Below are 27,939 nucleotides of genomic sequence, written 5' to 3'. Positions count from 1 at the left end.
CAGTTTCAAAGACAGGAAGTAAAGATTTCTCTCTTCGGAAAAGTGAGGACAAGAGCATTGCCTCCTCCCCTCTGCAAATGGCCATATTTCCAAGAATTCAAATACTTAACAAAAAAAACAACTTCTGGCCATGTTTACCTGTGTTTCTAATAGAGGGTTGAAATTTTGCCCAAAAAAGGCCAGTGTTAGTAAATCTTTGCCCTTCAGAGTTTTGGCAAACAAAATATGTTACGTTCTTCCAACTAACGAGATGCTGGGGGTCCTTATGCATGTTAAATGGCACTTTTAAAGGAGATTGTGTATGTGTGTGTGTGCGCTCACATAAGCATTAACAAGTGTGTTTAGATGACTTAGTATGGAATTGCGTTTAATGGAATGAAAATAAATTATTATGCCTTACTTTGTCCTTTAAAAAGTGCATCTGTTCTTAAATACATAATTTAATTAATACATACATATGAATTGATATATCTGTATATAATTTTAATATGTGGCATATAATTTTAATAATACGTTTAAATTTTTAATATAATTTATAATATATACATTGATTATATATGATTTTTCCAACATTTTATTTTGAAATATTGAAACATATAGAAAAATTAAAAGAATAATATAGTAGACACTCATATACACAGTATTTAGATTCAAAATGTAATAACATTTTGCCACATTTGCTTTCTCTCTGTTTCTCTCTTTCTGAAATATTTAAAACTAATTTGTAGACATCATGAGATTTCACCCCTAAATTCATCGGGTACCTCCTAAGATTAAGGACATCATTCTACACAACTACATTACCATTATTTCAACCAAGTAAAATTAACAGTGATTTTTATCACATGGCCTATTTCATCCATATTTAATATGTTTTCCAATTGTTTTCCCAAACTTTTATAGCTTTTCTGCCCTAGAAATATTTCTCTCTCTCTCTTACAGCTGGATAGTATTTCACTTAGCATATCCACCAGTTTGTTCAGCCACTGTCCTATGACCATCTGGGTTATTTCCAATCTTTTTCTCTTTCTTTTTTTTTTTTTTTTTTGAGACAGAGTCTTGCTCTGTTGCCCAGGCTGGAGTGCAGTGGCGTGATCTCGGCTCACTGCCAGCTCTGCCTCCTGGGTTCACGCCATTCTCCTGCCTCAGCCTCCCGAGTAGCTGGGACTACAGGCGCCCGCCACCACGCTCGGCTAATTTTTTTGTATTTTTAGTAGAGACAGTGTTTCACCGTATTAGCCAGGATGGTCTTGATCTCCTGACCTCGTGATCCGCCCGCCTCGGCCCCCCAAAGTGCTGGGATTGCAGGCATGAGTCACTGCGCCCAGCCTATTTCCAATATTTTATTCCTAAAACTGCCACAGTGAATAATCTCAGATGTGTATGTTGGCTCATATTTGTGGCAGTATATCTTTTGGAAGATTTCTAGAAGTGGGATCACTGGATTAAAGGCAGATGCATATATAATTTTGTTAGACATTGCCATCGGGGTTATACATTTGTCCTCCCTTCAGCTATGTATGAGAGTACCTGTTTCCTCATTGGGTGCGTATCACATATTGGTTAGGAAGCTTCTCATAAAGGTGTCTAAGTGACATAAGATTCACCTGTTGGTACCAAGCCTGAGCTGGAGACCTGATGTTTTGGAGCCTCTAGGAAAGTAGCCAGGTTTTGTTAGAGACCTTAATGTAGAGAACAGTTGAACAAAATCCTGTAAAAAAGTACAATTAAACCAACTGTAGCAGGTGCTCTTGGCGCCCTGCCCGTATCCCCTTGCCCTAATAAATTCAGTACACAGCTGCTTAACTTCTTACCACAAGTGCATGCATTTCTTTGCTGGTTCTCTGGTTCCTGAAGCCCACTTGTTCGTTGAAATGCAGGCCATAAGTGCCATGAAATTAATGTGCCTTGGAAGTCACCTTCAATCGATGACTGGCAAGATTTGGTATGTTTCTATACCAACTCCCTTGGTCTTGGGGTTAGTTGGCTCTGAGGATTCCAGAGCTTCCCCAGTGGGATTAAGCTCCAGCTTCCCACCATGGTAGCTGGCTTGATAACCCATGCTTTATTTGTCCTAAGTGCTCCCTTACCCTACCGATGATTTTTTCACTTTTTTTTTTTTTTTTGAGCCGGGATCTCTCTCTCTCACCCAGGCTGGAGTGCAATGGTGCAATATTGGCTCACTGCAACCTCCACCTCCAGGGTTCCAGTGATTCTCCTGCCTCAGCCTCCTGAGTAGCTGGGAATACAGGCGCACACCACCATGCCCAGCTAATTTTTGTATTTTTAGTAGAGATGGGGTTTGCCATGTTGGCCAGGTTGGTCTCGAACTCCTGAACTCAGGTGATCCGCCTGCCTGGGCCTCCCAAAGTGCTGGGATTACAGGCTTGTGAAGGACCATGCCCAGCTGATTTTTTTTTTCACTTTCTATGCAAGCTGCCTGCATTCCAATTCTTGTCTCAGCATCTGCTTCTTGGAAACCCAAACTAATTAGGACACAGACAAAAAAAAAAGACATGTCCCCTAATTTGTTCCTAGAAAGCACAAAACACACACGTGTTTTAAAAATCATAATTTAGAAACAGTTAGGTTATTTAATCAAATGTGTTAGCCTGGTATCTCCAATAAAATAAATCATGCTATTCGACCCAGTAATGTCTTGATATGCCACAGAAATAGTCAATTTAAAGAAACTACACCACTCTGTGTGCAGAAGCACAAAACACTTCTTTACTTTCAAGGTGTTTCATAGTCTATCTGGAAAGACAAGATGAATGAAAGCAAAGCATTATTGAATAATACAATTGACACCCTATTTGTGAAACAAACCACAAGTACTTTGACAATAAGAGTTGACAATAAGCAGAGAGACATTTGAGGATTTCTTATAGGGGGTAGGTTTGTGCTGGTCTTAGAGGGAAAGACTTAGTTTCAAGGAGAGGCAAACAAGCACAGTTGGAGACTGACAAGATTGTAGGGATCTAGATGAAGTCCATAGAGAATAATTCTAGAGAGAAACGTGGTTGGGATTGATCCGGAAGAGCTCAAAGTCTACACTGAGAGTTCTGCCTCCAGACCACCATTGCAAAAAATGATAACAGAGAAAGAAAAAAACATACGACATAGACATTTTAATCTACAAAAAGGAATGAAGAACACTAGAAATAGTACATATAAAGGTAAATTTTTATCTCATTTAAAAAATGTTCTAAAAAGAAATAAATTTAGTTTTTAAAATCACACAAAATATATTAGAAATCAATAACAGTAAGTTGTTTGGAAAATTCCCCAAATATTAAAAAAAATAACAACATACTTCTAAATAACCCATAAGTCAAGTAAAAAAGTATAAAATAAATTAGTAAATATTTTAACTAAATAAAGACAAAAATACAATATGCCAATAATTTTGTGATGCAACCAAAGCAGTCATGGAGAGAAATGTATAGCATTTGTTTTTTGTTTTTTTTTTTACTTTAAGTTCTGGGATACATGTGCAGAACGGGCAGGTTTGTTACATAAGTATACATGTGCCATGGTGGTTTGCTGCACCTATCAACCCATCATCTAGGTTTTAAGCCCCACATGCATTAGGTATTTGCTGTAATGCTGTCTCTCCCCTTGGCCCCAACCCCCTGACAGGCCCCCGTGTGTGATGTTCCCCTCTCTGTGTCCATGTGTTCTCATTGTTTAACTTCCACTTATGAGTGAGGACGTGTGGTATTTGGTTTTCTGTTCCTGTGTTAGTTTGCTGAGAATGTTGGCTTCCAGCTTCATCCATGCCCCTGCAAAGGACATGAACTCATTCTTTTTTTATGGCTGCATAGTATTCCATGGTGTATATGTGCCACATTTTCTTTATCCAATCTATAGCATTCTTATATTAGAAAATTGGAAAAATATCAAGTCAGTGGCCTAACTTCCATCTTAAGAAACTAGGAAAAAAACCTCAGCAAATTAAACTCAAAGTAAGCAAAAGAAAATAATTACAAAGTATGAATAGAATTTAATTAAATGGAAAACGGAAAGACAATACGAAAATAAATAAATAAAACCCAAACTTGGTTATTTAATCTTGGTGTTGATGGTTTTGAGTCTTTTCCATTCTGGTTTGATTTTTGTGCATTTTTGCCTGGAATGTTTCATAGATTTCTTCACTGGTGCTTTTTCTTCAGTTTCCTCATCAAAATCATCATCTTCTTCAACATCATCATCTTCATCATCATCATCTTCTTCATCAGCAGGAAGTTTTAATTTTTTCTGTGGAAACTTGCTACCACCTCCAGGGGCAGATTACTTTCCAGATATACTTAAGAGTTTCACATTCTCCTCCTCTTCATCTTCTGAATCTGCATCTTCCTAAGTGCTGTCCACTAATAGGCATCTGCCCTGAACCACACTCTTCAACTGTAAGACCATGGGTGGTGTGATTTCAAAGCCCCCTTGGAAACCATTGGCTGTACAGACATTTTCAAAGTTGCCAGTGTTACTTTAATTGGACTGCCTTCATAATTCATTGTCTCTGCGTCAACAATGTGCAATCATCCTTTGCACCAGCCCCTAAACTGACAATTCTTAAAGATAAGTGGTGTTCCTTTTCATCATTGTCCATCTTAAAGGGATCATCTTTGTTGGCCTTTAGTTCACAACTGAAAACATAGTTCTGGGGCCTCCGGGGGCTCATGTCCATCTCCATTGAGTCCTCCATGGGGTGGTGGCACGTACTTAGGTGGGAGAAAAGGTGGACAGAGATAAATGACTGCTGCTCCAGGGAACAGCTGTACAGGACGGAATCACACCAGCCAAACTTGGTTACTTAAGAAGATCAATAAATTTGGTAAACCTCTAGAAAGATGAACTTAAAAAAGGGAAAGAATTAAAGATGAGAGAGAGAAAGTGAGAGAGAGGTCAGGAGTTATATTAAGAGAGAAGGAACATCACTACTGATACTTTATAGACATTAAAAGGATAATAAGAGATTTTTATGAATGCCTTTTTGCCAATAATTTCTACATGTTGGATACAATAATTTTTTTAAAAGAAACGAACTACAAAATTTCACTAAAGAAGGAATGGATAACCATAATAGTCCTATATCTATTATTAAAATTGCCTTGTAGTTAAAATTCTCTCACAGAGAAAAACCTCGGACCTATTTAACTCCAATGGTGAATTCTACCAAATATATAAAGTTAAAATAATGCCAATTCTACATGAACTCTCCAGAAAATTGAAAAGGAGGAACTACTTCCCAACTCAGCTATGTGGCCAAGACCAGACAAACACATTACAAGAAAATAAAACTACAGACCAAAATCTCTCATGAACATAGAACAAAAAATCACATTTAATAACACAAAATTTCTAGTAAATTATCCTTTGTTCACAATCAGGCGACCTGGGACTCAGAGAAAATATTGCAATGTTTCATTGAGTCTTCTTCCAAGAGGTCATCTATGAAGACTTACTTTAGAAAGGAAACATTCAGACAGAAATTTGGCCCTGTCCTCCAGAAGGAAGGACCCATAGACCCTAGGGACAGTGCTCCCAAGGGCAAAGAGCCTGTTCTCATTCCCAAGGCACCCTCTTGTTCTGAACACAATTCCTTTATGATATTGTGGCTCTTGGTGTATCAGTGCTGGGCTGTGGGCCCAGTCACAGGGGTGAGACCCACCGTGGGCTCTTCACTTGTTAAGGCTCCTTGGCCTCTGAGATGTACCAGAGAGCAATCTAAACTACCCTATTTGGGTGTCAACAAGGATTGGGAAGGAAACGTTTAAAAAAATGTTGGGAGTCCATGCCTAGGCCCTTGGTGGCCCTGGGTGTGGAGCTGGGGGTTGTGGCCATAGCCCCATGGCTTAGTGGTCATGTCTGCTCTTCCTCTGTGTTCAGGTGGATCGTTATGCCTTGCTGTCAACCTTGCAGCTGATGTACACCGTGGGATACTCCTTCTCTCTTATCTCCCTCTTCCTGGCTCTCACCCTCCTCTTGTTTCTTCGGTGAGTAGAACTTCTGCAGACATGTGTTCAGGCAGGTATAGTAGCCCTCCTTCATCTACAGGGGATATGTTCTAAGAGTTCCAGTAGATGCCTGAAACCAGGGGTAGAACGAAACATAGTGTTCAAACCAGGGATAGAACCAACCCTATGTTTGGTTCTATCTCCATGTTTTTTCCTATACATACATACCTCTGATAAAGTTTAATTTATAAATTAGGCACAGTGAGAGATTAACAGCAATAACCAATATTGAAATAGAACAATTATAATGCTATACTATAATAAGAGTTATGTGAATGTGGCCTCTCTCTAAATATCATTACACTATGTTCACCCTTCTTTTTGTGATGATGAAGGAATGGAGCTGGTCAAGGTTAGATTTCATCACTTTACTCAGAACAGCACATAATTTAAAACTCATGAACTATTTATTTAATTATTTATTTCTGGAAGTTTTTCGTTTAATATTTTTGAGCCGCAGTGCACCATGATTGACTGCAGGTAACTAAAACAGTGGAAAACAAAAGTGTGGATAATGGGGGAACTATGGTATTGTGTAATTTGCTCATTGGCTACCTCTAGAAGGCACTGGAAGACTGGGCTGGATGTGTCATGAATCATCAAAGCTGGAAATGACCTGAGAGAGGCTAAGTCCCATCCATCCCATTTTGCAGATGAAGGGGAAGAAAGGGATGGCAATGTCCCAGTCAGAGGCATTGAGTCACCTCTGGCCATAAAGCCAGTTGGCTACACAGCTAGAATTTGAACCCAAGACTCCTGACAGCTTTACCTCCTTTGGATTAGACACCTGCTGTGCGCCTGGCCCTGGTGTAAATCCCTAATCACACCCATTACCACCACAGCCCATTCCCACTACAACTCAATCAGAGGCATTCTTTTTACGAAAGAGATTAAGAATCTTCCCCAAGGTAAACAAATGGATGGAAGAGCTGGGATTTCAATTCAGGGCCCTCAGATGCCAATTAGCTATCAAATTTAAGTGCTTACTCCTAAGCGCATTACATGCATTAAGTCGTTTAAATGTCATCCCTAATTCAAATTAGGATTCATTCTATTCCTAGGAGGTTAGCATTATTATTACCCCCACTTTAGACGTGAGTTAACTGAAATATAGAGAGATGAAGTAACTTGCCCAAGATCACCGGCTGGTGGGTGATGAAGCCAGGATCACAAACAAGCAGTCTAGGATCTGAGCACTTTCACTCCCTAAACTTTCAGTATTCCAAAGCCTGTGTGCCTTTTACTAAATCATGCTTTTAGAAATCAGGCAAGTGAGACATTTATGGACCCACTAGAAAGCAATCCAAAGCTGTCTCTGGTCTCAGAAATGTAAGCAGATATAACGTGGCAGAATGAGCATTTGACATAGGTGTGGGAGACCTGGAAACCAGCTCCAGAGCGCCTCTCCACCTGGGCTCTGCTAGCCCTGGGTTGGGCCTCATGTGACTCAATCCTGAGATGTTCTGCAGCTCCTAGGGTAGAGTCATGACCATCTACCCCATTGGGAGAACCATGCTTGAGCTATGGGAGAACTCTGCAACTTGTACCCACTGATTATCTGTGACCTCCTTCCTCCATGCCCTGTCCCAAAGTCCCAGGACCAAGCCAGGAGAAAATAACTGCCCAGCCCTGTAGGAAGTCACTTCAGCCAAGCCTGGGACAACAAAGTGTCAGTTCTGCCTAAGCTTGGGGAAAAGTGAGGCCCAGTCGCTGCCCTCACATAGCCCCCAGTCTAGTTAGAGAGAAGAATTCATAAATCCTAAGACACAAGAACCTGCCTCAGGTCCTTTTAGAAATTAAAAATATAACAATAGCTTTAAAGCAAAATAGGACAGGGTATGTGCTGCCCAGGGAGCACAGCTTTCCTCTGGTGACAGCAAGGATGCACAATGTCACATCACACACAAAGAGTCTGCAGGAGACCCCAGGTGCATAAGGAAGAGGTGATGAGAGCTAACATTTTTCTGGACACATACTTATGTGCACAGATTAACGGATTTAATCATTCCACAACCCCTGGAGGTAAGTGCTCTTATCCTCAGAGGCAGAAGAGACTGGCCTGAGAGTTTCTGTGTCTGAATCTCAGCTCTGTGACTTACTGCTCTGGGACTTTGGACAGATGACTTCATCCTTCTGCTTTCATTCTTTCATTTATAAAATCAGGGTAATAATGGTTCCTATATCTCCAGTGGTGGTAAGGAGTAAGAATACTCAAATGTAGCTGCGTATGTAAATGATTTAGAACACGGCTGGCATGTTGAAGATGTTTTGTAGGTGATAGTTATTTTTTTTTTTTTCTGAGGCGGAGTCTCGCTCTGTTGCCAGGCTGGCATGCAGTGGCGTGATCTAGGCTCACTGCAACCTCCGACTCCCTGGTTCAAGCAATTCTCCTGCCTCAGCCTCCCAAGTAGCTGGGATTACAGGCACATGCCACCACACCCAGCTAATTTTTATATTATTAGTAGAGACGGGGTTTCACCATGTTGGCCAGGGCGGTCTCGATCTCCTGACCTCATGATCCATCTGTCTCGGCCTCCAAAGTGCTGGGATTACAGGTGTGAGCCACCGCGCCTGGCCAGTGATAACTATTATTACTCTCATTTTGCAAATGACGAAACTGAGGCACAGAGATTTACGGTCACATAATCCAGCAGTCCAGCTCTGCAGCCTATATTATGACCCTCTGTCTTTAGTGATAGATACACAGGCATAAAAGGCAGAGGCCTGTTGGTTGGAGCCATTCTTTCCTAAGGGAAGGCATTTGGTTTTCTCCTCGCACAGAAAACTCCACTGCACGCGCAACTATATCCACATGAACTTGTTTGCTTCTTTCATCCTGAGAACCCTGGCTGTACTGGTGAAGGACGTCGTCTTCTACAACTCTTACTCCAAGAGGCCTGACAATGAGAATGGGTGGATGTCCTACCTGTCAGAGGTAATCCCCTTCCCCACTGTTTAAACTGGACTCCCCATCTGATGGGTCAGTACTGGGAATCAGAAGGCAGGCAGATGGAACTAGGGAGGGGCAGGGGGAGATAAGAGGGTTTCCAAGACTTTCTGGCTAGAGAAGCAGTACGTGACTTAACAAAACCACCACCTGCCAAGAGCAGGCCAGGTGAAAGAAACCAAAAGCAGAAGGGTTCACCATGGCTGCTGTATGTCCTTGGGTGGGAATTTCTTCATGTGCAAACAAAAGAATTGGACCAGATCAACGTATTTTACAATTGTAGCTGGCCCTCTGTATCCGTGAGTTCTGCATTCATGAATTTAACCAACTGGGGATAGAAGATACCTGGGAATAAAAAGGGTGATTGCGTCTGACCTGAACATGTACAGACTTTTTTTTCCTTGTCAGTATTCCCTAAACAATACAGTATAACAACTATTCACATAGCGTTTACATTGCATTAAGTATTATAAGCAATCTAGCGATGATTTAAAGTATATGAAAGGATGTGCATAGGTTATAGGCAAATACTCCACCATTTTATAGAAGGGACTTGAGCATCTGTGGATTTTGGTATCCACAGGGGGTCCTAGAAACAATCCCCCAAGGATACTGAGGGACAATTGTACTATTTTCTTAAAGTAGCAATGCTTTTTCACATTGAAATCTGCTTCTATTGAGATAGTTTTTCCTTTATCCTGCTAATGATGCAGTAACCTATTAAACTAACCTTGCATTCCTGGAATAATCCAACTAGGTTTTGACATATTATTTTCTTTCTCCTAAGTTGCTGTCTTTAGTTCGCTAATACTGTGTTTTGTTGAGTATTTCCTTGTTGACATTCATGAGAAAGATTGGCTTGTAATGCCTTTGTTAGGTTGGGGATCAAATTTGTGCTAGCCTCTTAGAACAAATTAGAACTGGTTTCCTCTTTCACTATTCTCTGGAAGAATGTATTAAAGATAAGTATTATTTCTTCCTTAAATGTTTGATAGATTGTGCCAATTAAGCATTTTGGACCCAGAGGTTTCTTTATTGGTAAGTTTTAAACTATGGATTAATTACGAATCTTATATCCAGATTCTATTTCTTCTGTCAGCTATAGCAAATGAGTTTTTCTAGGAATTCATCTATTTCGTCTAACTGTTCGAATTTATTGGCATAATATTGTTCATGATATTCTCTTTGGATCTTTTTCAAGTCCATTGGATCTGTAAGAGTGTTCTCATTTTCATTCCTGATATTGATTATTTGTATCTTTGCTCTTTTTTCTACCCTTTGATCATGTTGGCAACAAGTTTCTCAACTTTATTGGACTTTTCAAAGAATAAACTTTTGGCATTGTTGATTATCTTTATCTCATGTTCTCTATTTCATTAACTTCTGCTTTTATTATTTCCTTCCATGTACTTTCTTTGGGCTTAATTTGCTATTCTTTTTCTAACTTTTTTTTACATGATCCTTAAAATAATTGATATTCAGCTTTTTTCTTTTTTAAAAAATGCACTTAAGGCTATACGTTTTATTATATAAGGTTTGGTATTAACCATATGCTGTAAGTTCATGCGATATTTTCTTTACATTCAGTTAAGAAATAATTTCTAATTTCTGTTTCAATTTTTTCTTTGATCCATGGATTGCTTAGAAGTCTATTTTCTAATTTCCAATCATATGAAAATTTTTTAGTTATTGATTTTAGCTTAATTGAACTGAGGTTAGAGTACTCTTCAGTGTTTCCATTAGGGCAGTTGCTGATGGTGAATTTTCTACATTTTTGTTTGTCTAAAAATGTCTAGAATGTTAAGGAGGAGGCTGTCCTTGAACACCTACCTGAAGCCCTCCTTCCTTCATATTTTGATATTATTGCCAACCTCCCTGAGATGGTCAGCAAAGGTCTGGGAGAGAACAGAGTTAAGAGGGAGGGGGCCGGGCACGGTGGCTAACACCTGCAATCCCAGCACATTGGGAGGCCAAGGCGGGTGGATCACGAGGGCAGGAGATTGAGACCATCCTGGCCAACATGGTGAAACCCTGTGTCTACTAAAAAAAAAAATATATATATATATACACATACAAAAATTAGCTAGGTGTGGTGGCACTTGCCTGTAATCCTAGCTACTCGGGGGGCTGACGCAGGAGAATCACTTGAACCAGGGAGCTGGAGGTTGCAGTGTGAGCTGAGATTGCACCACTGCACTCCATCCTGGCAACAGAGTGAGACTCTGTCTCAAAAAAAAAAAAAAAAAAAAAAAGAGGGAGAGGTTGTCCCTGGGAGGCCCTTCTCCCCCAACTTGGGATCAGATGCAGGGGAGCCTGGACTCACCCTCAGGTGTTTTGTCCTCTGCAGATGTCCACCTCCTGCCGCTCAGTCCAGGTTCTCTTGCACTACTTTGTGGGTGCCAATTACTTATGGCTGCTGGTTGAAGGCCTCTACCTCCACACGCTGCTGGAGCCCACAGTGCTTCCTGAGAGGCGGCTGTGGCCCAGATACCTGCTGTTGGGTTGGGGTGAGTGACCTGACCTTCAGCTTCCTTTCCTGGGGATCCATCAAAATATGGGAGCCCGATAGAGACTTTAGTTGGACTTAGAAACCTAACTGGAGGTTGCTTCTGGGACATATAAGTCCTCAAAGACAGGGAGCTTTGAAGAGGGGTATGTGTGTGCACACAAATGCACACATGTGCACAGGTGCCATAGGCCCAACAGCCCAATGGACACGTTCAAAAATTGAGAAAGTCTTTGGTGGAATCTGATGATATTCCTCCTACCCTGTCCCCAACTCTATTAGTCTGCTTGGAATGTCAAAACAAAATACCTGTGTAGTTTAAATAACAGACATTGATTTCCTATGGTTCTGGAGGGTGGGAAGTTCACCATGGTTGGGTTCTGGTGAGGGCTCTTTTCCTGGCTTGCAGTCAGCTGCCTTCTTCCTGTATTCTCACATGGTGAGGAGAGTGAGAAAGCAAGCTCTCTGTTCTCTTTTTAAAAGGGCACTAATCCTGTCATGAGGACCCCACCCTCATGATCTCAGCTAAACCTAAGTAAGTACTACCAAAGGCTCTGTCTCCAAATGCCATCACTGGGGTAGGGCTTCAACATCTGACTTTTGGGAGGACACCTACATTTAGTCCATAATACCAGGTCTTCAAGAAGAGTTTTCTGATTAAAAAAATATGACCAAGAGTATCTAGATTTGGACCCCCTACCTCCACAAACCCTTTGGAGAATTTGGTGCTGCAGGATTCAGAGGAAATAACCTGGGCCAGTAATTCAGGAGATTCGGGTTAATATCCTTGGATTTATTCTCAGCTGCTTTGTGACAAGTATCCAGTCGCTTTCCCCCTCTGGGCCCTGGTTTCTTGGGTGGTAAAACAATGGATGGGCCATGTGCCACCCTGGGTCTCTCCAGCTCTCACAGTCCACAACTCCATGATGTTAGGTTTGATGTTGTAACCACCTGTGGTTAGCCTCATCCGCTGTGGTGGGAGGCAAGCAGGTTTGGCCAACCAACTCCTAACTACATTTCCCTGTGTTTTCTCCCCAGCCTTCCCTGTGCTATTTGTTGTACCCTGGGGTTTCGCCCGTGCACACCTGGAGAACACAGGGTAGGTAATTCACCGGGTGTTATTCTTTCATGAGCCGGTAATTCCCAGGCATGCCTAAATACAAAGAATGACATCATTTTACCATAGAAAATATCTATCCCTTCTCATTTTGGCCATCTAGAATATTCTTAGGAATGGGAGATAAAATAATCAGAGATCTTATAGCAATTAGTTTATTAATTTAGTTACACATGCAAATTAGCTCAAAGATGCTGTATAGGTTAGCTGCCCTGGGTATGTAAGGACAAAAATACAAGAATGGTTACTGCAGTATTGCTCACAGTGAGAAAAAAAATTAGCAAAACTAAACAAACAAAAAACCACTGAATGCTCATCAATATGGGAATCATTGAACAAACTGTAATATACCTATATTGCAGAATATTATGAAGCTACTTAAAGAAAAGCAAGTTCGTTATTATGGGAACTTTTAGGTACTGATTCTCAACAGCCTATTTTAAGCCTATTGCTGAAACGTATATTGTGTGATCCCATTTTTTTCCTCCAAATAGCACACACAAAAAAACTACGTAATTAGGAATTTATGTTTGTATGAACATGGAGGAAAATTTTGGAAAGATATACACACTAGGCTGTTACCACTGAAGAGCAATTTAATGGTAAGGAAAGTAAACTGTACCAGTACTAACAGGAAGGGATTTGGGTTCTCTCTTCTGCCTCTCCCACCCCTCAGGGGACTGATTGGTGGGAAGTAGGGCTTGAGTGCAAGCATCCTTCTTCCAGAGAGCATGAGGCTTTGACTTTCAACCTCCTCTTGTTTTTAAGTCTTCTACTGCCTGCTTCTACTGTTGACCTTAGGTGCTGGACAACAAATGGGAATAAGAAAATCTGGTGGATCATCCGAGGACCCATGATGCTCTGTGTAACAGTAAGGACCATCCCATCCACCTCTTTGTCTCTGAGCCTAGCAGCTGTGGGGAATCCCCCCACCCCACCCGACTCCTGTCCCCCAGGTTCTCTGATCCCTTGAGAGAGAGAAGCTGAACTATGAGCATTTTCTGCTGAATGAGAAGTTAGAAGTTTCTTGCTCTGGTTCAGTACCTCAATTTGGAGTTACATTGTAAGCCTCCTTCTCTCTGGGTCTTCGAACTGTGTAAAGAGACCTGCAGTCAGCTCTGTGCTCCTGTATTGAAGGGCTGAGATATGTGCAAGGCCCTGAGGATACCAATGCCTTTAGTCATGGAGGAACCCAGAATAGCAGGGGTATCGGCTTATATCCTAACACCATCCGCAGGAGGGAGGAAGAGACTAAGGGAACTTCTTTTAGAGGAAGAAAACACACAATTAATATTAACCCAAAATTGTGATGCAGCTTAGAATCAAGATGTAGATGCTACTCTGAGACCTTAGGGAGGAAGGACCTTTAATCATTGTGATCCAGAATATTTGGAATGGAAAGGGATGGCCAATCCAGAGTCAAAAATTCCTTTAGATAATAGGGTGTGAGAATGAGAACTGTCAAAGAAGCTAGCAGGAAGGGGCAGAAAGTTAGCAAACACTGGGAAGGGTTAGCAAGATCCCAGAGGGAGGCGGAAAGTATTCCTGCCTAGACACACCACCATAATCTTCGCGTGCCCACCAGGTGCTGAACACTACGTGTTGTTCTCTGCCCACCCTGTTCCCCAGGGGGTTGCTGGATGATCTGTTTTTGCCATTTTATATGAATAATCTGGCATTTGTGGTACCATGAAAGAAAAAGGCTAGTTTTTATAGGGGAGTGTCAATATTTGTCAATAATAGAAGGCAACTCTCTGTTTAGACCTGGGTGTGACCTGGAGGGAAAAATGGTCCTAGAAGTGGTGGGAAAACCGAGAGTGTGGACAGGCCTGTGTCATCTCTGGTCTATGAGGTGGCACGCATGCTGCGGTATCTTCCCTCCTGTCACTGGACCTGCAGCTGATAGTGTGCCAGATGAGGTCTGGGCACACACACCCCACACATGGCGTGCTTAGCCCTGCCACATCCTCCCGCCCTCCACAGTCCTCTCTCCAGCCACACTGCCCAGCTGGGGTCCTGTCTGGACACCTCCACCAACATCCCAGAAACATTTATTAAGCACCTCTGCATACCAGCTCCATTTGTAAGTGCTTTGTGTATGAGTGTATGAACTCATTTAATCTTCCCAACCAACCTATGAAGATATGCCATTCTTAGGTTTATTTTACTGGTGAGCACACTGAGATGAGAAATTACTTGCCTAAAATCATACAGCCAGTCAATGGAAACTGGATCTCAGCCCAAAGGGTCTGATGGGGTGACAGCTGGCACTTTTAACTGTAGCACTGTGCAGCTCAAAAACTACTTACTGCCTCCAGCCCCCACGCCTACCTTGGTTCAGACTCTCCTCTGGTTCCAACTCCTTCCCTCGCCATCTTTTCCACCTGGTGATCTGTTCCTCATCTTTCAAGTCTTGGGTCAGGCATCATTCTCTCTGTGCTGCTCTACCTGTGAAGTGAGAAGTGAAAATGGCCACACCCTCCTTTGTTCCTTCCTAGATCCTGTGCAGGCTTCTGCTCCAGCCCTAGCCAACACCATTTCAAGTATCTCTTTAAAACCCGTTTTCTGCCACTGTAAGCCCCATGTTCTGATCATCCTGGCAGCCAGCCCAAGCATATGGTGGGTTTTTGATAAACATATTCAGTGGACACTCATGGCCTACACTCTGGACCCTGAAAGGTTCTTGCTAACCAGGCAGAACAAAGCAGAATGGAGGCCAGCAGCCATCCCTAGGATAGCGTTGAGGCATGGTCCAGCTGGATCCCTAGTGTTTACTTGTAGTCTTCTAGAAGCTACACCAATGGTTCTCAAACTGGGTTGCTCTTGGAATCCCCTGGGTGTCTTTAAAAATTCTTTTTGCCTGAGTCCCACCCCCAGACATTTATGTTTCATTGATCTCAGGAGGGGCCTGAGTTGAAAAGCATGTTGCTACACCCTTGTTTTCAAAGGATGGTCCTCGGACCGGGTAGCACCAGCATCGCCTGAGCGCTTGTTATAAATTCAGGTTCTCCAGCCCCATCTCCCAGGCCTACTGAATCCGAATCTGCATTGGAACAAGCTCCCCAGGTTTTGGATGAACATTAAAGTTTGTGAACCTCTTTGTCTACTCCTGGAGTTCTCAAAACTGGTTGTGTGTTAGAAACATCATGGCGGCTTATACCCCAGACCTATGACGTTAGAAATTCTGGGAGTGGGGCCTAGGCACTGTAGTTTTTTCTGTTTTTTGTTTGTTTGTTTGTTTGTTTGTTTTGTTTTTTGTTTTTTTTTTTGAGACAGAGTCTTGCTTTGTCACCCAGGCTGGAATGCAGCAGTGCAATCTTGGCTCACTGCAACCTCTGCTTCCTGGGTTCAAGCGATTCTTGTGCCTCAGCCTCCCTAGTAGTTGGGACTACAGGCTTCCACCACCACACCCGGCTAATTTTTGTATTTTTGGTAGAGATGGGGTTTCACCATGTTGGTCAGGCTGGTCTCGAACTCCTGACCTCAAGCAATCTACCCACCTTGGCCTCCCAAACTGCTGGGATTTCAGGCATGAGCCACCGTGTCTGGCCCCACTGTAGTTTTAAAATCCCTAAAATGATCCTAGTGGCTGGAACTACTGCTTTGGGCCTTGCTGCTTTGGCCTTCTATGGCTGGCTGACCCGCATTCTAGTTTCCCTTGGTGCTTCCTAGTTGGGACAAGAGAACATGCTCTATCTTCTCACTTTGGATAAAATGACCTTTACATGCTGTTGCTTCTGTGACTCCAGTCATGGTCAGCTCTACTGAAATGGCCACTCTCACCTTAGCTTGTGGTGGACTCCTCATCTTCCCATTCAGACCTCTCCTTCTCCTACTCACTCTACCCAGAAAATGGCTCCACCACCCACCCACCCAGGCACCCAAGCTGGAAAGCTTGGTGTTCTCCTAACTTCTGTCCTCTTCCTCCCTGCAACATCTATTCAGACTTCAAGTCCTGTCAATTCTTCTTCTAAAGATCTCTCCAAGCCATTTCCTTCTCCTTAATCCCTTGGTCTCTGCTCTTCTTCAGCCCCTTGTGATTTTGTGTGTGTGTGTGTGTGTGTGTGTGTGTGTGTGTGTGTGTGTGTGCAGACCTCTGCAAACACCTCCTTTTTGGTCTCTCTTCTTCATTCTTGCCCCTGACAATCCATCCTCTTGTTGCAGCCCAAGTGATCTTTTTGGAGTAAAATTTGATTATGTCTCTGTTCTACTTGACTGTTTAATGGGTCACTATTTCCCTCAGATCTGGTTCTAAACTCCTTAGAGTCATTCCCTCTCTTCTCACCTAACCAGAATTGCCCTATGCTCTACTCGTGTGGATACATTTAAAGTTCTCCAATTCCACCATGGTGTTTCCCTCCTCCCGTGCACACATAGGCCTCAAGTGCCTGTTGGATGGCCCCAGGTCTGCCTGATAAATTCTCTTTCTCCTTGGAAACTGAGTCCTTTATTAATCTCTCTATCCCCTACCCTCCACCCCCCGCAATTAAAATAAGTCAACAGGCATGCCTAGAAGGGAATATTTCACAATCACCCTCAGCTCTTAGAGAGGACATTGCTTAACTATTGTTGTCTGTGTCTACAGGGACTTGGACTAGAGGAAATGGGCTTGAAGAGAAATGGGAACATTCCCCTTGGTCACAAGGAAGACATTTAACCATGAACTTGTAAAATACTGACATATACCCCAGAGAAAGGCATTAGATCTTCAGCTCTATCAGTTTCCAAGAAGATAATCTGTCCTGAACAATAAGGAGCTAAACCTGCTGCCCTCCCAAACTGCACAGCTCTAGGATTCTAGGACTCTGTGCATTGGTTCTAGGGCTCCCCAGAGAGTGGAATTTATGTGTCCCACCAGACATGGAAGGGAAAAGAAAGGCCATGCAGAAAGAAGTGAAAGAGGCAGGCTAGGAGTCAGGAGCCTGGGCTCTATGACTGACTTGTGATGTGTCCTTCAGCCAAGTGAGTTGGCCTCTCTGGGCCTCTGTTTCTTCATCTATGAAATCAGTCTTGAACTAGACCAGTAGTTTTCAACCAGAGGAGATTCTGACCCCTGGGGACATTTGGCTATGTCTGGAGACATTTTTAATTGTCATTAAATTGGGGATGGGGATAGGAGGAGAGTGTTGCTACTGGCATCTAGTGGGTGGAGATCAGGGATGCTGCTCAACACCCTACAACACACAGAACCACCCCCAGAATAAATAATTATCCTGCCCCAAATATTAAGAGTGCCAACATTGAAAAACCCTGGACTAGACAGTAGCTGCACATTAAAACAACCTGGGGAGGATTAAAAAAATACCCAGCCCAGACTTACCCAGACTGATGGAATCAAATCTCCTGCCATGTAGAGCTTCCTTAGCACTGGAATCTCATTCAGCCACTCTCTTGTATCTTCCTTTAGCATTCATTGAGCACCTTCACTGGGCTTGGCTTGGTGCTAGGTTATTTCAGAGTTTCTATCCTCGGGGAATTCAGAATTTAATAGTTATCATTCTGAGACTCATCAGACTATGACTGAACCAATATCTGCCTTCATTTTTGGTCATATGACCACATGTTGCAATTTTCCACTGATCTGAATAGACATAACCCCAACTCTAAAAGAGAATTCCTTAAACCACAACGTGGAAGGAACCTGGATTCCTGAATGACTGTATGGAGCAGAACTCCCTCCACTGCACTAGACTGTGACATAACCAATAAAATAAAATAAGATAAAATAAATCTTTATTGTGTTAAGAAAAAAATAATAATTCTTTGGCCCCCACATATGTTCTACTTAAACTGAAGTAAGAAAGAGTAACAATAATCAAGATTGAGCTAGTAGCACTTGGCATTTCTAGGTACTTAACAATTTTCTTTCAACTTGGTCAAATTTGAGCCTGGGCCCAATTTTGGGGAACACGTATCAGAGGCTTCTGAGGAAGAGCCAACTGTGCATGGTGAACCAAGCACTGGGACCAAGGAGAGTGTCCCATCCCAGGGTCCAGCTCCCTGGTGAATATCCCTAGTTATCACAGTTGGATCTCTCCCACCATCCCCTAGACTGGGTCTGCATTTGCTGACCAGCATCTGGGTTGATGCGAGTGTACAACATGCTGGAAATCCAGATGCGTCAGCAAACTTCATTTACTGCTTTGTTGGTACAAGGTTGCCTGTGTTTCAGAAATGACCATAATGTGGCAACCTGAAGAATCCAGATGCCCTTTGGGTCTCTTGCCAGACAGAAATTGTAGAATTCCCACCTCTTTCTTTGTATAAGACTTCACTACTTCACCTGTCATCTGAAGCGTACATTTAGAGTTGAATCATCTCGGAACCTGGCATATTCTTACAGCCTAGTCTCCCCAGCCCTCAGTAGAATATTGGTAAAGTCTTGATTAGTCCTGCTCAAGGACAGCCTTAGACAATAATTACATCATGCAAGGTCATTCTATCCATACCCTGCTCCCTGCAGTTAACAGACCAGGTGAAATGGCTGTTTTGAGCTAACAAATTGAATGAACCATCTGTTGACTTTATGAAATCATAAAGTCAAAAGCCTGCATTTGCTATTGTTGAATCTTCCGTGATAGCCTCAGAACTTGGCAAAGCTGATGCACTGGTAAAATTCGTCTTCACTGGCCTTGTCCCTCTTTAGGTCCTCTGCCCCACCAGGAACCCAGGGGCTTTCTGTGGCTTCAGGCTTCCCAAGACATTTCCTCACTCCTGTGCTCTCCTCTTCTAAAGACTTAAAGTGTGACTCTCCCTGTACTCTGGGTTTTCCCACCCCATCAAAACTTAGCTTTGCTACACCCCATCTTCTGCTTTAAATGGTGATAATAAGCCAGATCCTAGGTAATTACTGAAGTCTTCATTGTTGCAAAAATGAATGAATGAATGAATGGAGAAAGGGCTTCCTTCCTCCTCTCCCAGTGATTCCTTAGCTTCAGTGGGATGTGTGCCTTACAGCAGGGCTCTTGGGGAAAGAGTGTTTTGACTCACAAGAGTAGCTCTACAGGATTAGCATTTTAGTCCACACAGCAGGCCAGAGGAGGAGGGGTTTGGCGGTAGATGGAAGAGTTTAGGGGTAGATGAGGCCTACCCCTGAGCTCCCGCTATACCGGCAATCACCTCTGGCAACTTGTAGGCCCAGATCTGTGCACAGAAGCTGGGGTAACAAGAAAGTGTCACCAAGAATGTCACATCTGAGAATGCATCTGTGTTTTCCAGAATCTGGAATAGATCCTTATATATTTGGGGTCCTTAGCACCCACCCCCATCTGGTCACAGAATCCTGGAGGAGTTGGCTGGGTTCTTGGAAAATGTCCTCACTCAGCCCCTTTACTGCTTGTGTGAAAATGAAGAAAAGCACCATCCAAAAGTACCTGCTGACTCTTGTCTTCTTGGAAGCCCAGATGAGCAGAGGCTTCATGGTACCCCCCAGCTAGGGTTTCATCCTGTGGCAGTGAGGTAGTGCCTCCTTCATATGTTCTATGGGTTGATGCCCATTTTCTCATGTCTGGTCTCTGGAAGACACAGAGAACAGTGAATCAACATGCTTCCCATTATAATCCTTCATTGCCTAGGAGACAGTCCTGATTGAAATTAATTTGCTGAAATAAATGCCTTTCTGCTGTTAAGCTTGCTTTGTAAGAAAAATGCCTATGTTCAACAAATCACTAAGCCAAGGACACAACGTTTTCTCTTTATGATGAGAGGCAGATATCCCATTAAAAGAAATACATTACTTGATTACATTTAGCTTGTATTTAAACTTTCTGTTCCTAAATATTCTTTGGCTAGGAACCTCCATCATTCCTGCTGGCTTCAGGCCCTCACATCCAGTCAATAACAAAGATCATTTGACTCATACTTCTTCATCATTTCAAATTGATCCCTTCCTCTCCATCATGGAAGCACCAGAACTGCTGCTGATTTCTTTTCTCCATCACCGTCCCCCAGGAACTCTGAAACTACTTCCCAACTGATCTCCCCTCATCCAGCCTTACCCTCACCCAATCCATTCTCCACACTGCCGCTGAAAGTATCTTTCTGAAATGCAGAAGTACAAGTCTGATCAGGTCACTTGCATGCTTAAAATCTATCACTGGCTCTTCATTGCTTTCAGAAGAAAACCCAAACTCCTTACCTACCACGGCTGTGAAAGACCCTGAAGAAACGGACCCCCCCCCCCACCCCGCCCAGTCTCACTTCTCACAAACCCTGTTCTCATTCTCCAAGCTCTACCCAAACCCAGCCACATGCTTTTCACCACTTCCAGGGGGCTCTTGATCTCTCCTGAGGCTGCAGCCAAGACATCAGCCAGGGCCGCAGCCATCTGAAGGCTTGGCTGGGGCTGGAGGATCAGCTCCCAAGGTGGCGCACCCACGTAGCTGGTGGTGGGTGGTGCTGGTTTTGGGCCTGAGAACTCAGTTACCCCACGTGGATCTCCCAACAGGCTGCTTGAGTGTCTTCACAAAATGGTGGCTGACTTCCCCTGGAGTGAGAAACCTAAGAGAGAGAGAGAGAGAAAGAGAGAGCTGGGTGGAAGCCAGCCATCCTTTTGAGGACCTAGCCCAGAAGTCACATAGCACCACTTCTGTGACACCATATTCTTTTCGTTAAGTGCAAGTAACTAAATCTAGCTCACCTCACGAGGGGAATAAGGGGGATTAGCCTCCACCTTTTGAAGGGAGAAGGGCCAAGGAATTTGCAGGCATATTTTTAAATTTCTTTAAAGGCTGACAATGCAGGGCTGGATTTTCCCAGTCCATGACAGTCGTGGAATGTATTCTAGGGAGTAGAGAGCATATTCTGTCTATGAATTCCATAGCAGCAACAGGATCTCAAGTTAGACACCAGTAGGGATGGAGTTCTTTACAGAAGAGAAGCAGAATAGCGTTCTGTTTAAGTGAAGGGAGAGTTATAATCCCATGAATCTGGGTTTAATTACAGGCTTAATCACTGACTTGCCATGCACCTGGGAATTACACTTACTTCTCTGTGCCTGTTTTCTCATTGTTTTATGAGGATAAAAATAGTTGTGGCTACCTTAGGGGGATGTTGTAAAAATTAGATAAAAGAATGCCTGGACCATTCTTAGCCCAAAGCCTGGCATGGTGCTAAGTACTAAGTGATAAGTACTCAATACGTGGTAGTTAATAATAATAACAATAATAGTAATAATAATAATGTGAACGTCCACCTGCCTTTCTAGATGGCCTTAATGATGAGCCTCCTTAAGGCAGAATAATAAACTAAATCACTTTCTGAAATTCCTTCCAGACTTTCAGTTCAGATGACCTTTGGGACTTTGGAGATTCAGATGGCCTTTGGGACAGTGGAGATTCAGATGGCCTTTAGGACAGTGGAGATCACAGCTAAGCATTTACTACCTGGCCAGCTAACTGCTAAATTGCCCCTGGTTTACATTGAACTGATGGAACTGATGGCCGAGCCCAGCCTGACCTTGAAGTTCACAGCTATGTGGAGTTCGTCACTTACTTACCCAACTCTGCTCTTTTTTTCAAGGTCAATTTCTTCATCTTCCTGAAAATTCTCAAGCTTCTCATTTCTAAGCTCAAAGCTCATCAAATGTGCTTCAGAGATTATAAATACAGGTGAGTGGCTTAAGGTTGGTCCCCAGCAGTCCAAGGTTATTGTAAGGACTCTGGCTGTTCTGCCCGCTGTCTTGGGAAGGACATTTATCTCCTAAGGCCAGGGTATCGGAAAGAGCAGTTCTGGGAAGGTGCTATAGGATCAAGTAAGGCTTTTGTCAACGGTGAGGACCCTCTATGACGATGAAGCAAATGGTGAGTAGTCAAGGGCATTCACATCCCCCAGCAGAAAACTGTTAAAATGCCCCTAAGAGGCCAGGAGTGATGTCTCAGACCTGTAATCCCAGGACTTTGGGAGCCTGGGGCAAAAGGATTACTTGAGGCCATGAGTTCGAGAACAGCCTGGACAACATGGTGAAACCCCGTTTCTACCAAAAATACAAAAGTTAGCCAGGCGTGGTGCATGCCTGTAGTCCCAGGCAAAGGTGAGGGGCTTGCTTGAGCCCAGAAGGTCGAGGCTGCAGTGAGCCATGATTGTGCCACTGCACTCCAGCCTGGGTGACCCTGTCTCAAAAAAAAAAAAAAAAAAGTTTCTAAGAATGAGTGGTTGTGGGAAAAGGACAGTCTTGTTTGAAGAGAAGTTTGGCAGTTGCCTTCCTTGGGGAAGGATTTGAAGAGAAGAGATTATTTGGGTGTTTTTGAGACCTTGAGAAATGAGACCACAAACATTTAGGGTCTAAGGAAAGACATCCTTCCACAGGCATCCTTTAATTGTGACTTGTTGTCGCTGCATCTCACCTTCCTCTTTCTGAGATGACAGCAGTCCTCATTCATAGTCAGTCAGATCATAGGTATTTATTAGATCTGCATTGTTGTAAAAGCAAATGAATGAATGAAGAGAGATAAAGGGTTTCCTCCCTCTTTTCCTAGTTATTCTTTACTTTCTTTTCTTTTTTTTTTTCTTTTTGACAGAGTCTTGCTCTTGTCGCCCAGGCTGGATTGCAATGGCATGATCTCAGCTCGCTGCAACCTCCACCTCCCAGATTCAAGCCATTCTCCTGCCTCAGCCTCCTGAGTAGCTGGGATTACAGGCACCTGCCACCACGTCCGGCTAATTTTTGTATTTTTAGTAGAGACAGAGTTTCACCATGTTGGCCAGGCTGATCTCAAACTCCTGACCTCATGATCCACTAGCCTTGGCCTCCCAAAGTGCTGGGATTACAGGCGTGAGCCACCACACGTGGCCTGTTCTTTGCTTTCTATGTGGCATATGCATTCAGCAGGGCTCTGGAACGGGAGTGTTTTAACCCACAGAGTAGCTCTAAGAGTAGGAATTTCAGTCCACACAGGAAGGCAGAAGAGGTGGGCACGAGTGAAGATGGCCCTAGCCCTGTTTCTCTCCCCTTTATAAGGCCTAACCCAGGTGCTGGGAAGGGAGTTTTTCCTTTTATCTGACAAATATTTAATAGATGCCTACAATGTGCCTGGTACTGTGCTTGGAATAAAAGGTGGACATGAGGCCAGGTTCGGTGACTCATGCCTGTAATCCCAGCACTTTGGGAGGCCAAGGTGGGCAGATCACCTGAGGTCAGGAGTTCAAGACTAGCCTGGCCAACATGGCAAAACCCTGTCTCTAATAAAAATACAAAAATTAGCTGGGTGTGGTGGTGTGTGCCTGTAATCCCAGCTACTCAGGAGGCTGAGGCAGGAGAATCACTTGAATCCGGGAGGCGGAGGTTGCAGTAAGCCGAGATCGTGCCATTGTACTCCGGCCTGGGTGACAAGAGCAAAACTCCATCTCAAAAACGAACAAACAAAAAAACGGTGTACACGATGTAGACCCTGCATTTGAGGAGCATGCATTCTACTTTGCTAAGGACTAGGATGTTGGCATGGAGCAGGAGGTGGAACAGAGGGAGCTGGCCACGACCCTAGACTTGCCTACTGGCCTTAGGCAAGTGCCTTGGCCCCTTTGGCCTGCTTTCTGGCGTGTAAAAATGGGAGTGTCACTGCAGACTCATCTCCTGCTTATTATGAGGATTCAAGGAGTCTGTAGATATGGTTATAAATATGGGTGGCCACTCTACCCTCCCTCTAGGAGGTCTAGAAGGGTAAACATACCCGGTTCAATAATGGGCAGACATACTATAGTTGCTAGTTGGAGCTTTGGTCCAAACATTTTGCAAGAAACCCGTAGCCCTGGGGAGCTGGCCTGGCCTGGGCTCCAGGGAGCCACGCTGTCTCTCTTGGCGCCTCCAGTCGAGGCTCCAAGTGGCCAAGCAGTCTCTCTGGCTCCCTTCCCAAAGGCTTAGCCTCTCTCACCACTCTTTGAGGGTGGAGCTTCAAGGCCTGCTCTAGTCCACCCTGCTGGGTGCACTCAGGGAGGAGAGTTCTCTCAATAAACAGGTGCCAGGAAAACCAGGGTGCCCCAGAAAGTGGACAGAGGCTAGTGTTTCCAGGAGACAGAAATGGTGCAGTTGACCCCAAAGGGACTCAGAGCTGACACACTGCTGCTTTGTGCCCCCAAAGCCTACCACGGGCCACTGGCACCTTTGCCATGCCCAAGACCCACAGCAACCCCTAAATAGTTTTTCATCATAGCTCCTCATCAGCATCCCCGGAGAGCCGGCCAGAAGTGCAGCCTTGTGAGCCCTACCACTGGGTATTCCGGCTCCATAAATGCGAGATAGAACCTCACAGAGCAGCCGTGTCCAACCCTTTGAATGGAAGGACATTTTTGCTTATCCGTTGTGGTGGATATCACAAAAACTATGCGTGGACTTTTTTTTTTTAGCTCATCAGCTATTGTTAGTGTTAGTTTATTTTACGTGGAGCCCAGGACAACTCTTCTTCTTCCAACGTGGCCCAGGGAAGCCAAAAGGTTGGATACCCCTGCTGCAGAGTCTCCCAGGAGATTCTGATACACAGCCAGTGTGGAGGACTGCTGGGCCAGATGTTCTATTGAAAGAACACATGCTAATGAATAAGCGTTAGTTAATCAACTCTATTGCACTCTGCAGAAAGAACAAGTAAACAGAAAGGTGGCCAACGAAAATGGCAGGGAAACCACAGAGGGAGGACGTTCTCAGTGGAATATTCTGGTCGGGCCATTAGAAATGTCATGTAGCCTCAGTGTTCTTTTCCAGAGTCCCCTCTAGAGTTTTCAAACTTTTCTGATCACGCATCTCTGTCAGTAAAGAAATTCTGAGCACATCCCTCCTCATGTATATGCATGGTATCATGAGCTAATATATGTATTATAAGATAGACCAAAAAAATAGAAAATTTAAGAGGATAGATAAAAATTAATATATATACAATGCCTATTATCCTCTATTATAATATTTTCTTCCAATATCAAATAGATTGCCCAGCATAGCCCTGGAGGGTGCGTACCCACCAGGAGCCATTGGTCTGGGAAAGGGTAAATCAAGATACTGGGGAGACCCTCATGGCTGAGCGATGATCCAGGGTGACTGCTTTGTGGGGAGAAAGAGCAACCCTGCCTGACATATGCAGTCTGTCTGGAAATTCCTTTTTTCCTCTCCCCTGCCCTTTTTCAAAGAAAAAGCTTAAGAAGAAGAACTTGGGGTTGGGTGCAGTGGTTCATGCCTGCAATCCTAGCACTTTGGGAGCCTAAGGGGAAGGGATCACATGAGGCCAGGAGTTCTAGACCAGCCTGAGCCAGAGTGAGACCCTTTTTCTTTAATAATAATAATAATAATAAAAGAGGTACCTGGGTGTGTGTCTACCCAAAGTCCTCCTAGGGTGAGATGCCTCACCTTGGTGAGTTTGCCACCACCTGGGTATGGTACAGGGAATCCATCTATATTCTTGAGTGGCTGAGACTTTGGGAGACTGACTGACCCCAGCTGAGCTCACAATATATATAAACTAGAACACTGTTCATTTTTAATGTCTGTGGAAGGTGGGGATGGGGTAGAGCATTCCTTTCTTGTGCCCACACGCCTCCCAAAATTTCCTAATCCGCAACACCAGAAGATCCAGGAATCCAAAGAACGTTACTGGTGATCACATCGCAAAGCAGAGTCTTGCTGTTGAAGGATCCTGAGGGTAGCCTGAAAAATCACCATCTGCCCACAGCACCACCTACCTGTTGGGAAGGAGGCTCATTCCCCAGATCCAGTGTGCCCTCCACAGACTAGGGTGAGATAGGCACTGAGAACGTCCTCCCTCTGTGGTTTCCCTGTCATTTTCATTGGCCACCATTCTGTTTACTTGTTCTTTGTGTAGAGTGCAATAGAGTTGATTAGCTAATGCTTATTCATTAGCAAAAAGGCAGGGACCTATCTCTCAGGACACACCTAAACCACCTTATTTAACTCCCTGGGCTGGTAAATCCTACAGCATCTATGAACTCACTTGCCCATTGTGCTCTTAGAAAGCCTCGCTAATTCTCTCACTTTCAAGTTCTGAGAGAGTGCCCTTTACTATAACCCCAGCGGGGCATTGGCACCCCTCAGCTCCTCAGCTCACACTGCCCTCTTCCATGTCGGAAAGTTGTTCCTCTTCCTCATCCCTTTCCATGTTTGTTTTCCCTTACAGACTTCTGATGGGATAAGAAGGAGGAGGTGACAGGGCCCAGCATATTTTATCCAAACTCTTGTAGGTACAGGCTGCCTCCAATTCTTGAAGATTTTGAGAACTTTTAGAATGTAACCCTGATCTGGCCTCCCTCCAGGATTATATTTTAGGAAAGTTTAAATTAAACACATTTAGGCCCTGCCAAAGAGGCAAGTTGCTAGGAGCTAGAGAAACTTCTGTAGCCCTTGTCCCTGGGCTTCCACCGTCAAGCAAAGGAAATAAAAAATGGTCCATCCGTCTGGCTTGGAGAAAGAGAACTGAGCCAAGTGTGAAGGAGGAACTCTGGGGCTATAAACAGGGTAAGCAATGCCCTAGGAATGCGGACAGAGTTCAGCAGACCTTCAGCTCAGCTGGAGTTCTCTGTTCTTTGTGGTTCCCAGCTCAGAGGCAGCTCTCTTCCCCTAGATAAAGGGCCTTAACTCTCCATGGGATGCACCTGGGCAGAGCTCTTGATTCATTTATAAAGGAGAAGCATTTCATTTTCATTTTTATTTTTTTGAGATGGAGTTTCACTCTTGTTGCCCATGCTGGAATGCAATGGCACGATCTTGGCTCAGCACAACTTCCGTCTCCCAGGTTCAAGCGATTCTCCTGCCCCAGCCTCTGAAGTAGTTGGGATTACAGGCATGAGACACCAGGCCCGGTTAATTTTGTATTTTTAGTAGAGACGGAGTTTCTCCATGTTGGTCAGGCTGGTCTCCGACTCCCAACCTCAGGTGATTCGCCCACCTCGGCCTCCCAAAGTGCTGGGATTATAGGTGTGAGCCACTGCGCCCGGCCCGACAAGCATTTCTTAACATGCTAAACCCCAGTTCTTTCTGAAAGGACTTTCTGATAGGCAATGTAGGAAACAAAAGCTTTTCCTTAACCCTCTTAGGGTCCCTGGCTGGGTCTAAAAATTAGACAAAGACAGATTAACAGGAGAAAAAGCATGCAAGTTTATTTCATAAGTTTTATATGACGTAGGAGACTTCATAAGGAAAGGAAGACCCAAAGAAATGGTCAAACTTGTGTATTTTTATGCTAGGTTTGATGCACAGTGGACAGTCATGGGGGAAGTATGATTGAACAAAGGAGATCTAATGGTCATAAACTGGGGGAAATTTGGCAAAGCCTGTTTGTACAGATTCTTGTGTCATTGTGTCTTCAGAAATAAGGACGTTCCTTTCCTCCACCTCTCATATGAGGGTCTTGTGATC

At 43.8% G+C, this 27,939-nt stretch overlaps 1 protein-coding gene across 2 annotated transcripts in view; it reads left to right on the top strand.

Moving 5' to 3' along the window:
• GLP2R (glucagon like peptide 2 receptor) overlaps window positions 1-27,939 on the top strand; it is a 65,809-nt gene that overhangs the window by 22,757 nt on the left and 15,113 nt on the right. For both annotated transcript variants that reach the window (XM_523787.8, XM_016932394.3), the window contains 6 exons: window positions 5,893-5,999; window positions 8,802-8,955; window positions 11,315-11,474; window positions 12,512-12,572; window positions 13,392-13,461; window positions 22,110-22,198. In XM_523787.8, the coding sequence (XP_523787.4) occupies window positions 5,893-5,999; window positions 8,802-8,955; window positions 11,315-11,474; window positions 12,512-12,572; window positions 13,392-13,461; window positions 22,110-22,198 (641 nt within the window). The remainder of the gene's footprint in view (window positions 1-5,892; window positions 6,000-8,801; window positions 8,956-11,314; window positions 11,475-12,511; window positions 12,573-13,391; window positions 13,462-22,109; window positions 22,199-27,939) is intronic.

The sequence above is a fragment of the Pan troglodytes genome, chromosome 19 (genome assembly GCF_028858775.2).
Source record: "Pan troglodytes isolate AG18354 chromosome 19, NHGRI_mPanTro3-v2.0_pri, whole genome shotgun sequence".
In the NCBI taxonomy this organism is placed as follows: Eukaryota; Metazoa; Chordata; class Mammalia; order Primates; family Hominidae; genus Pan; species Pan troglodytes.
This window is presented reverse-complemented; position numbering and strand designations above follow the sequence as displayed.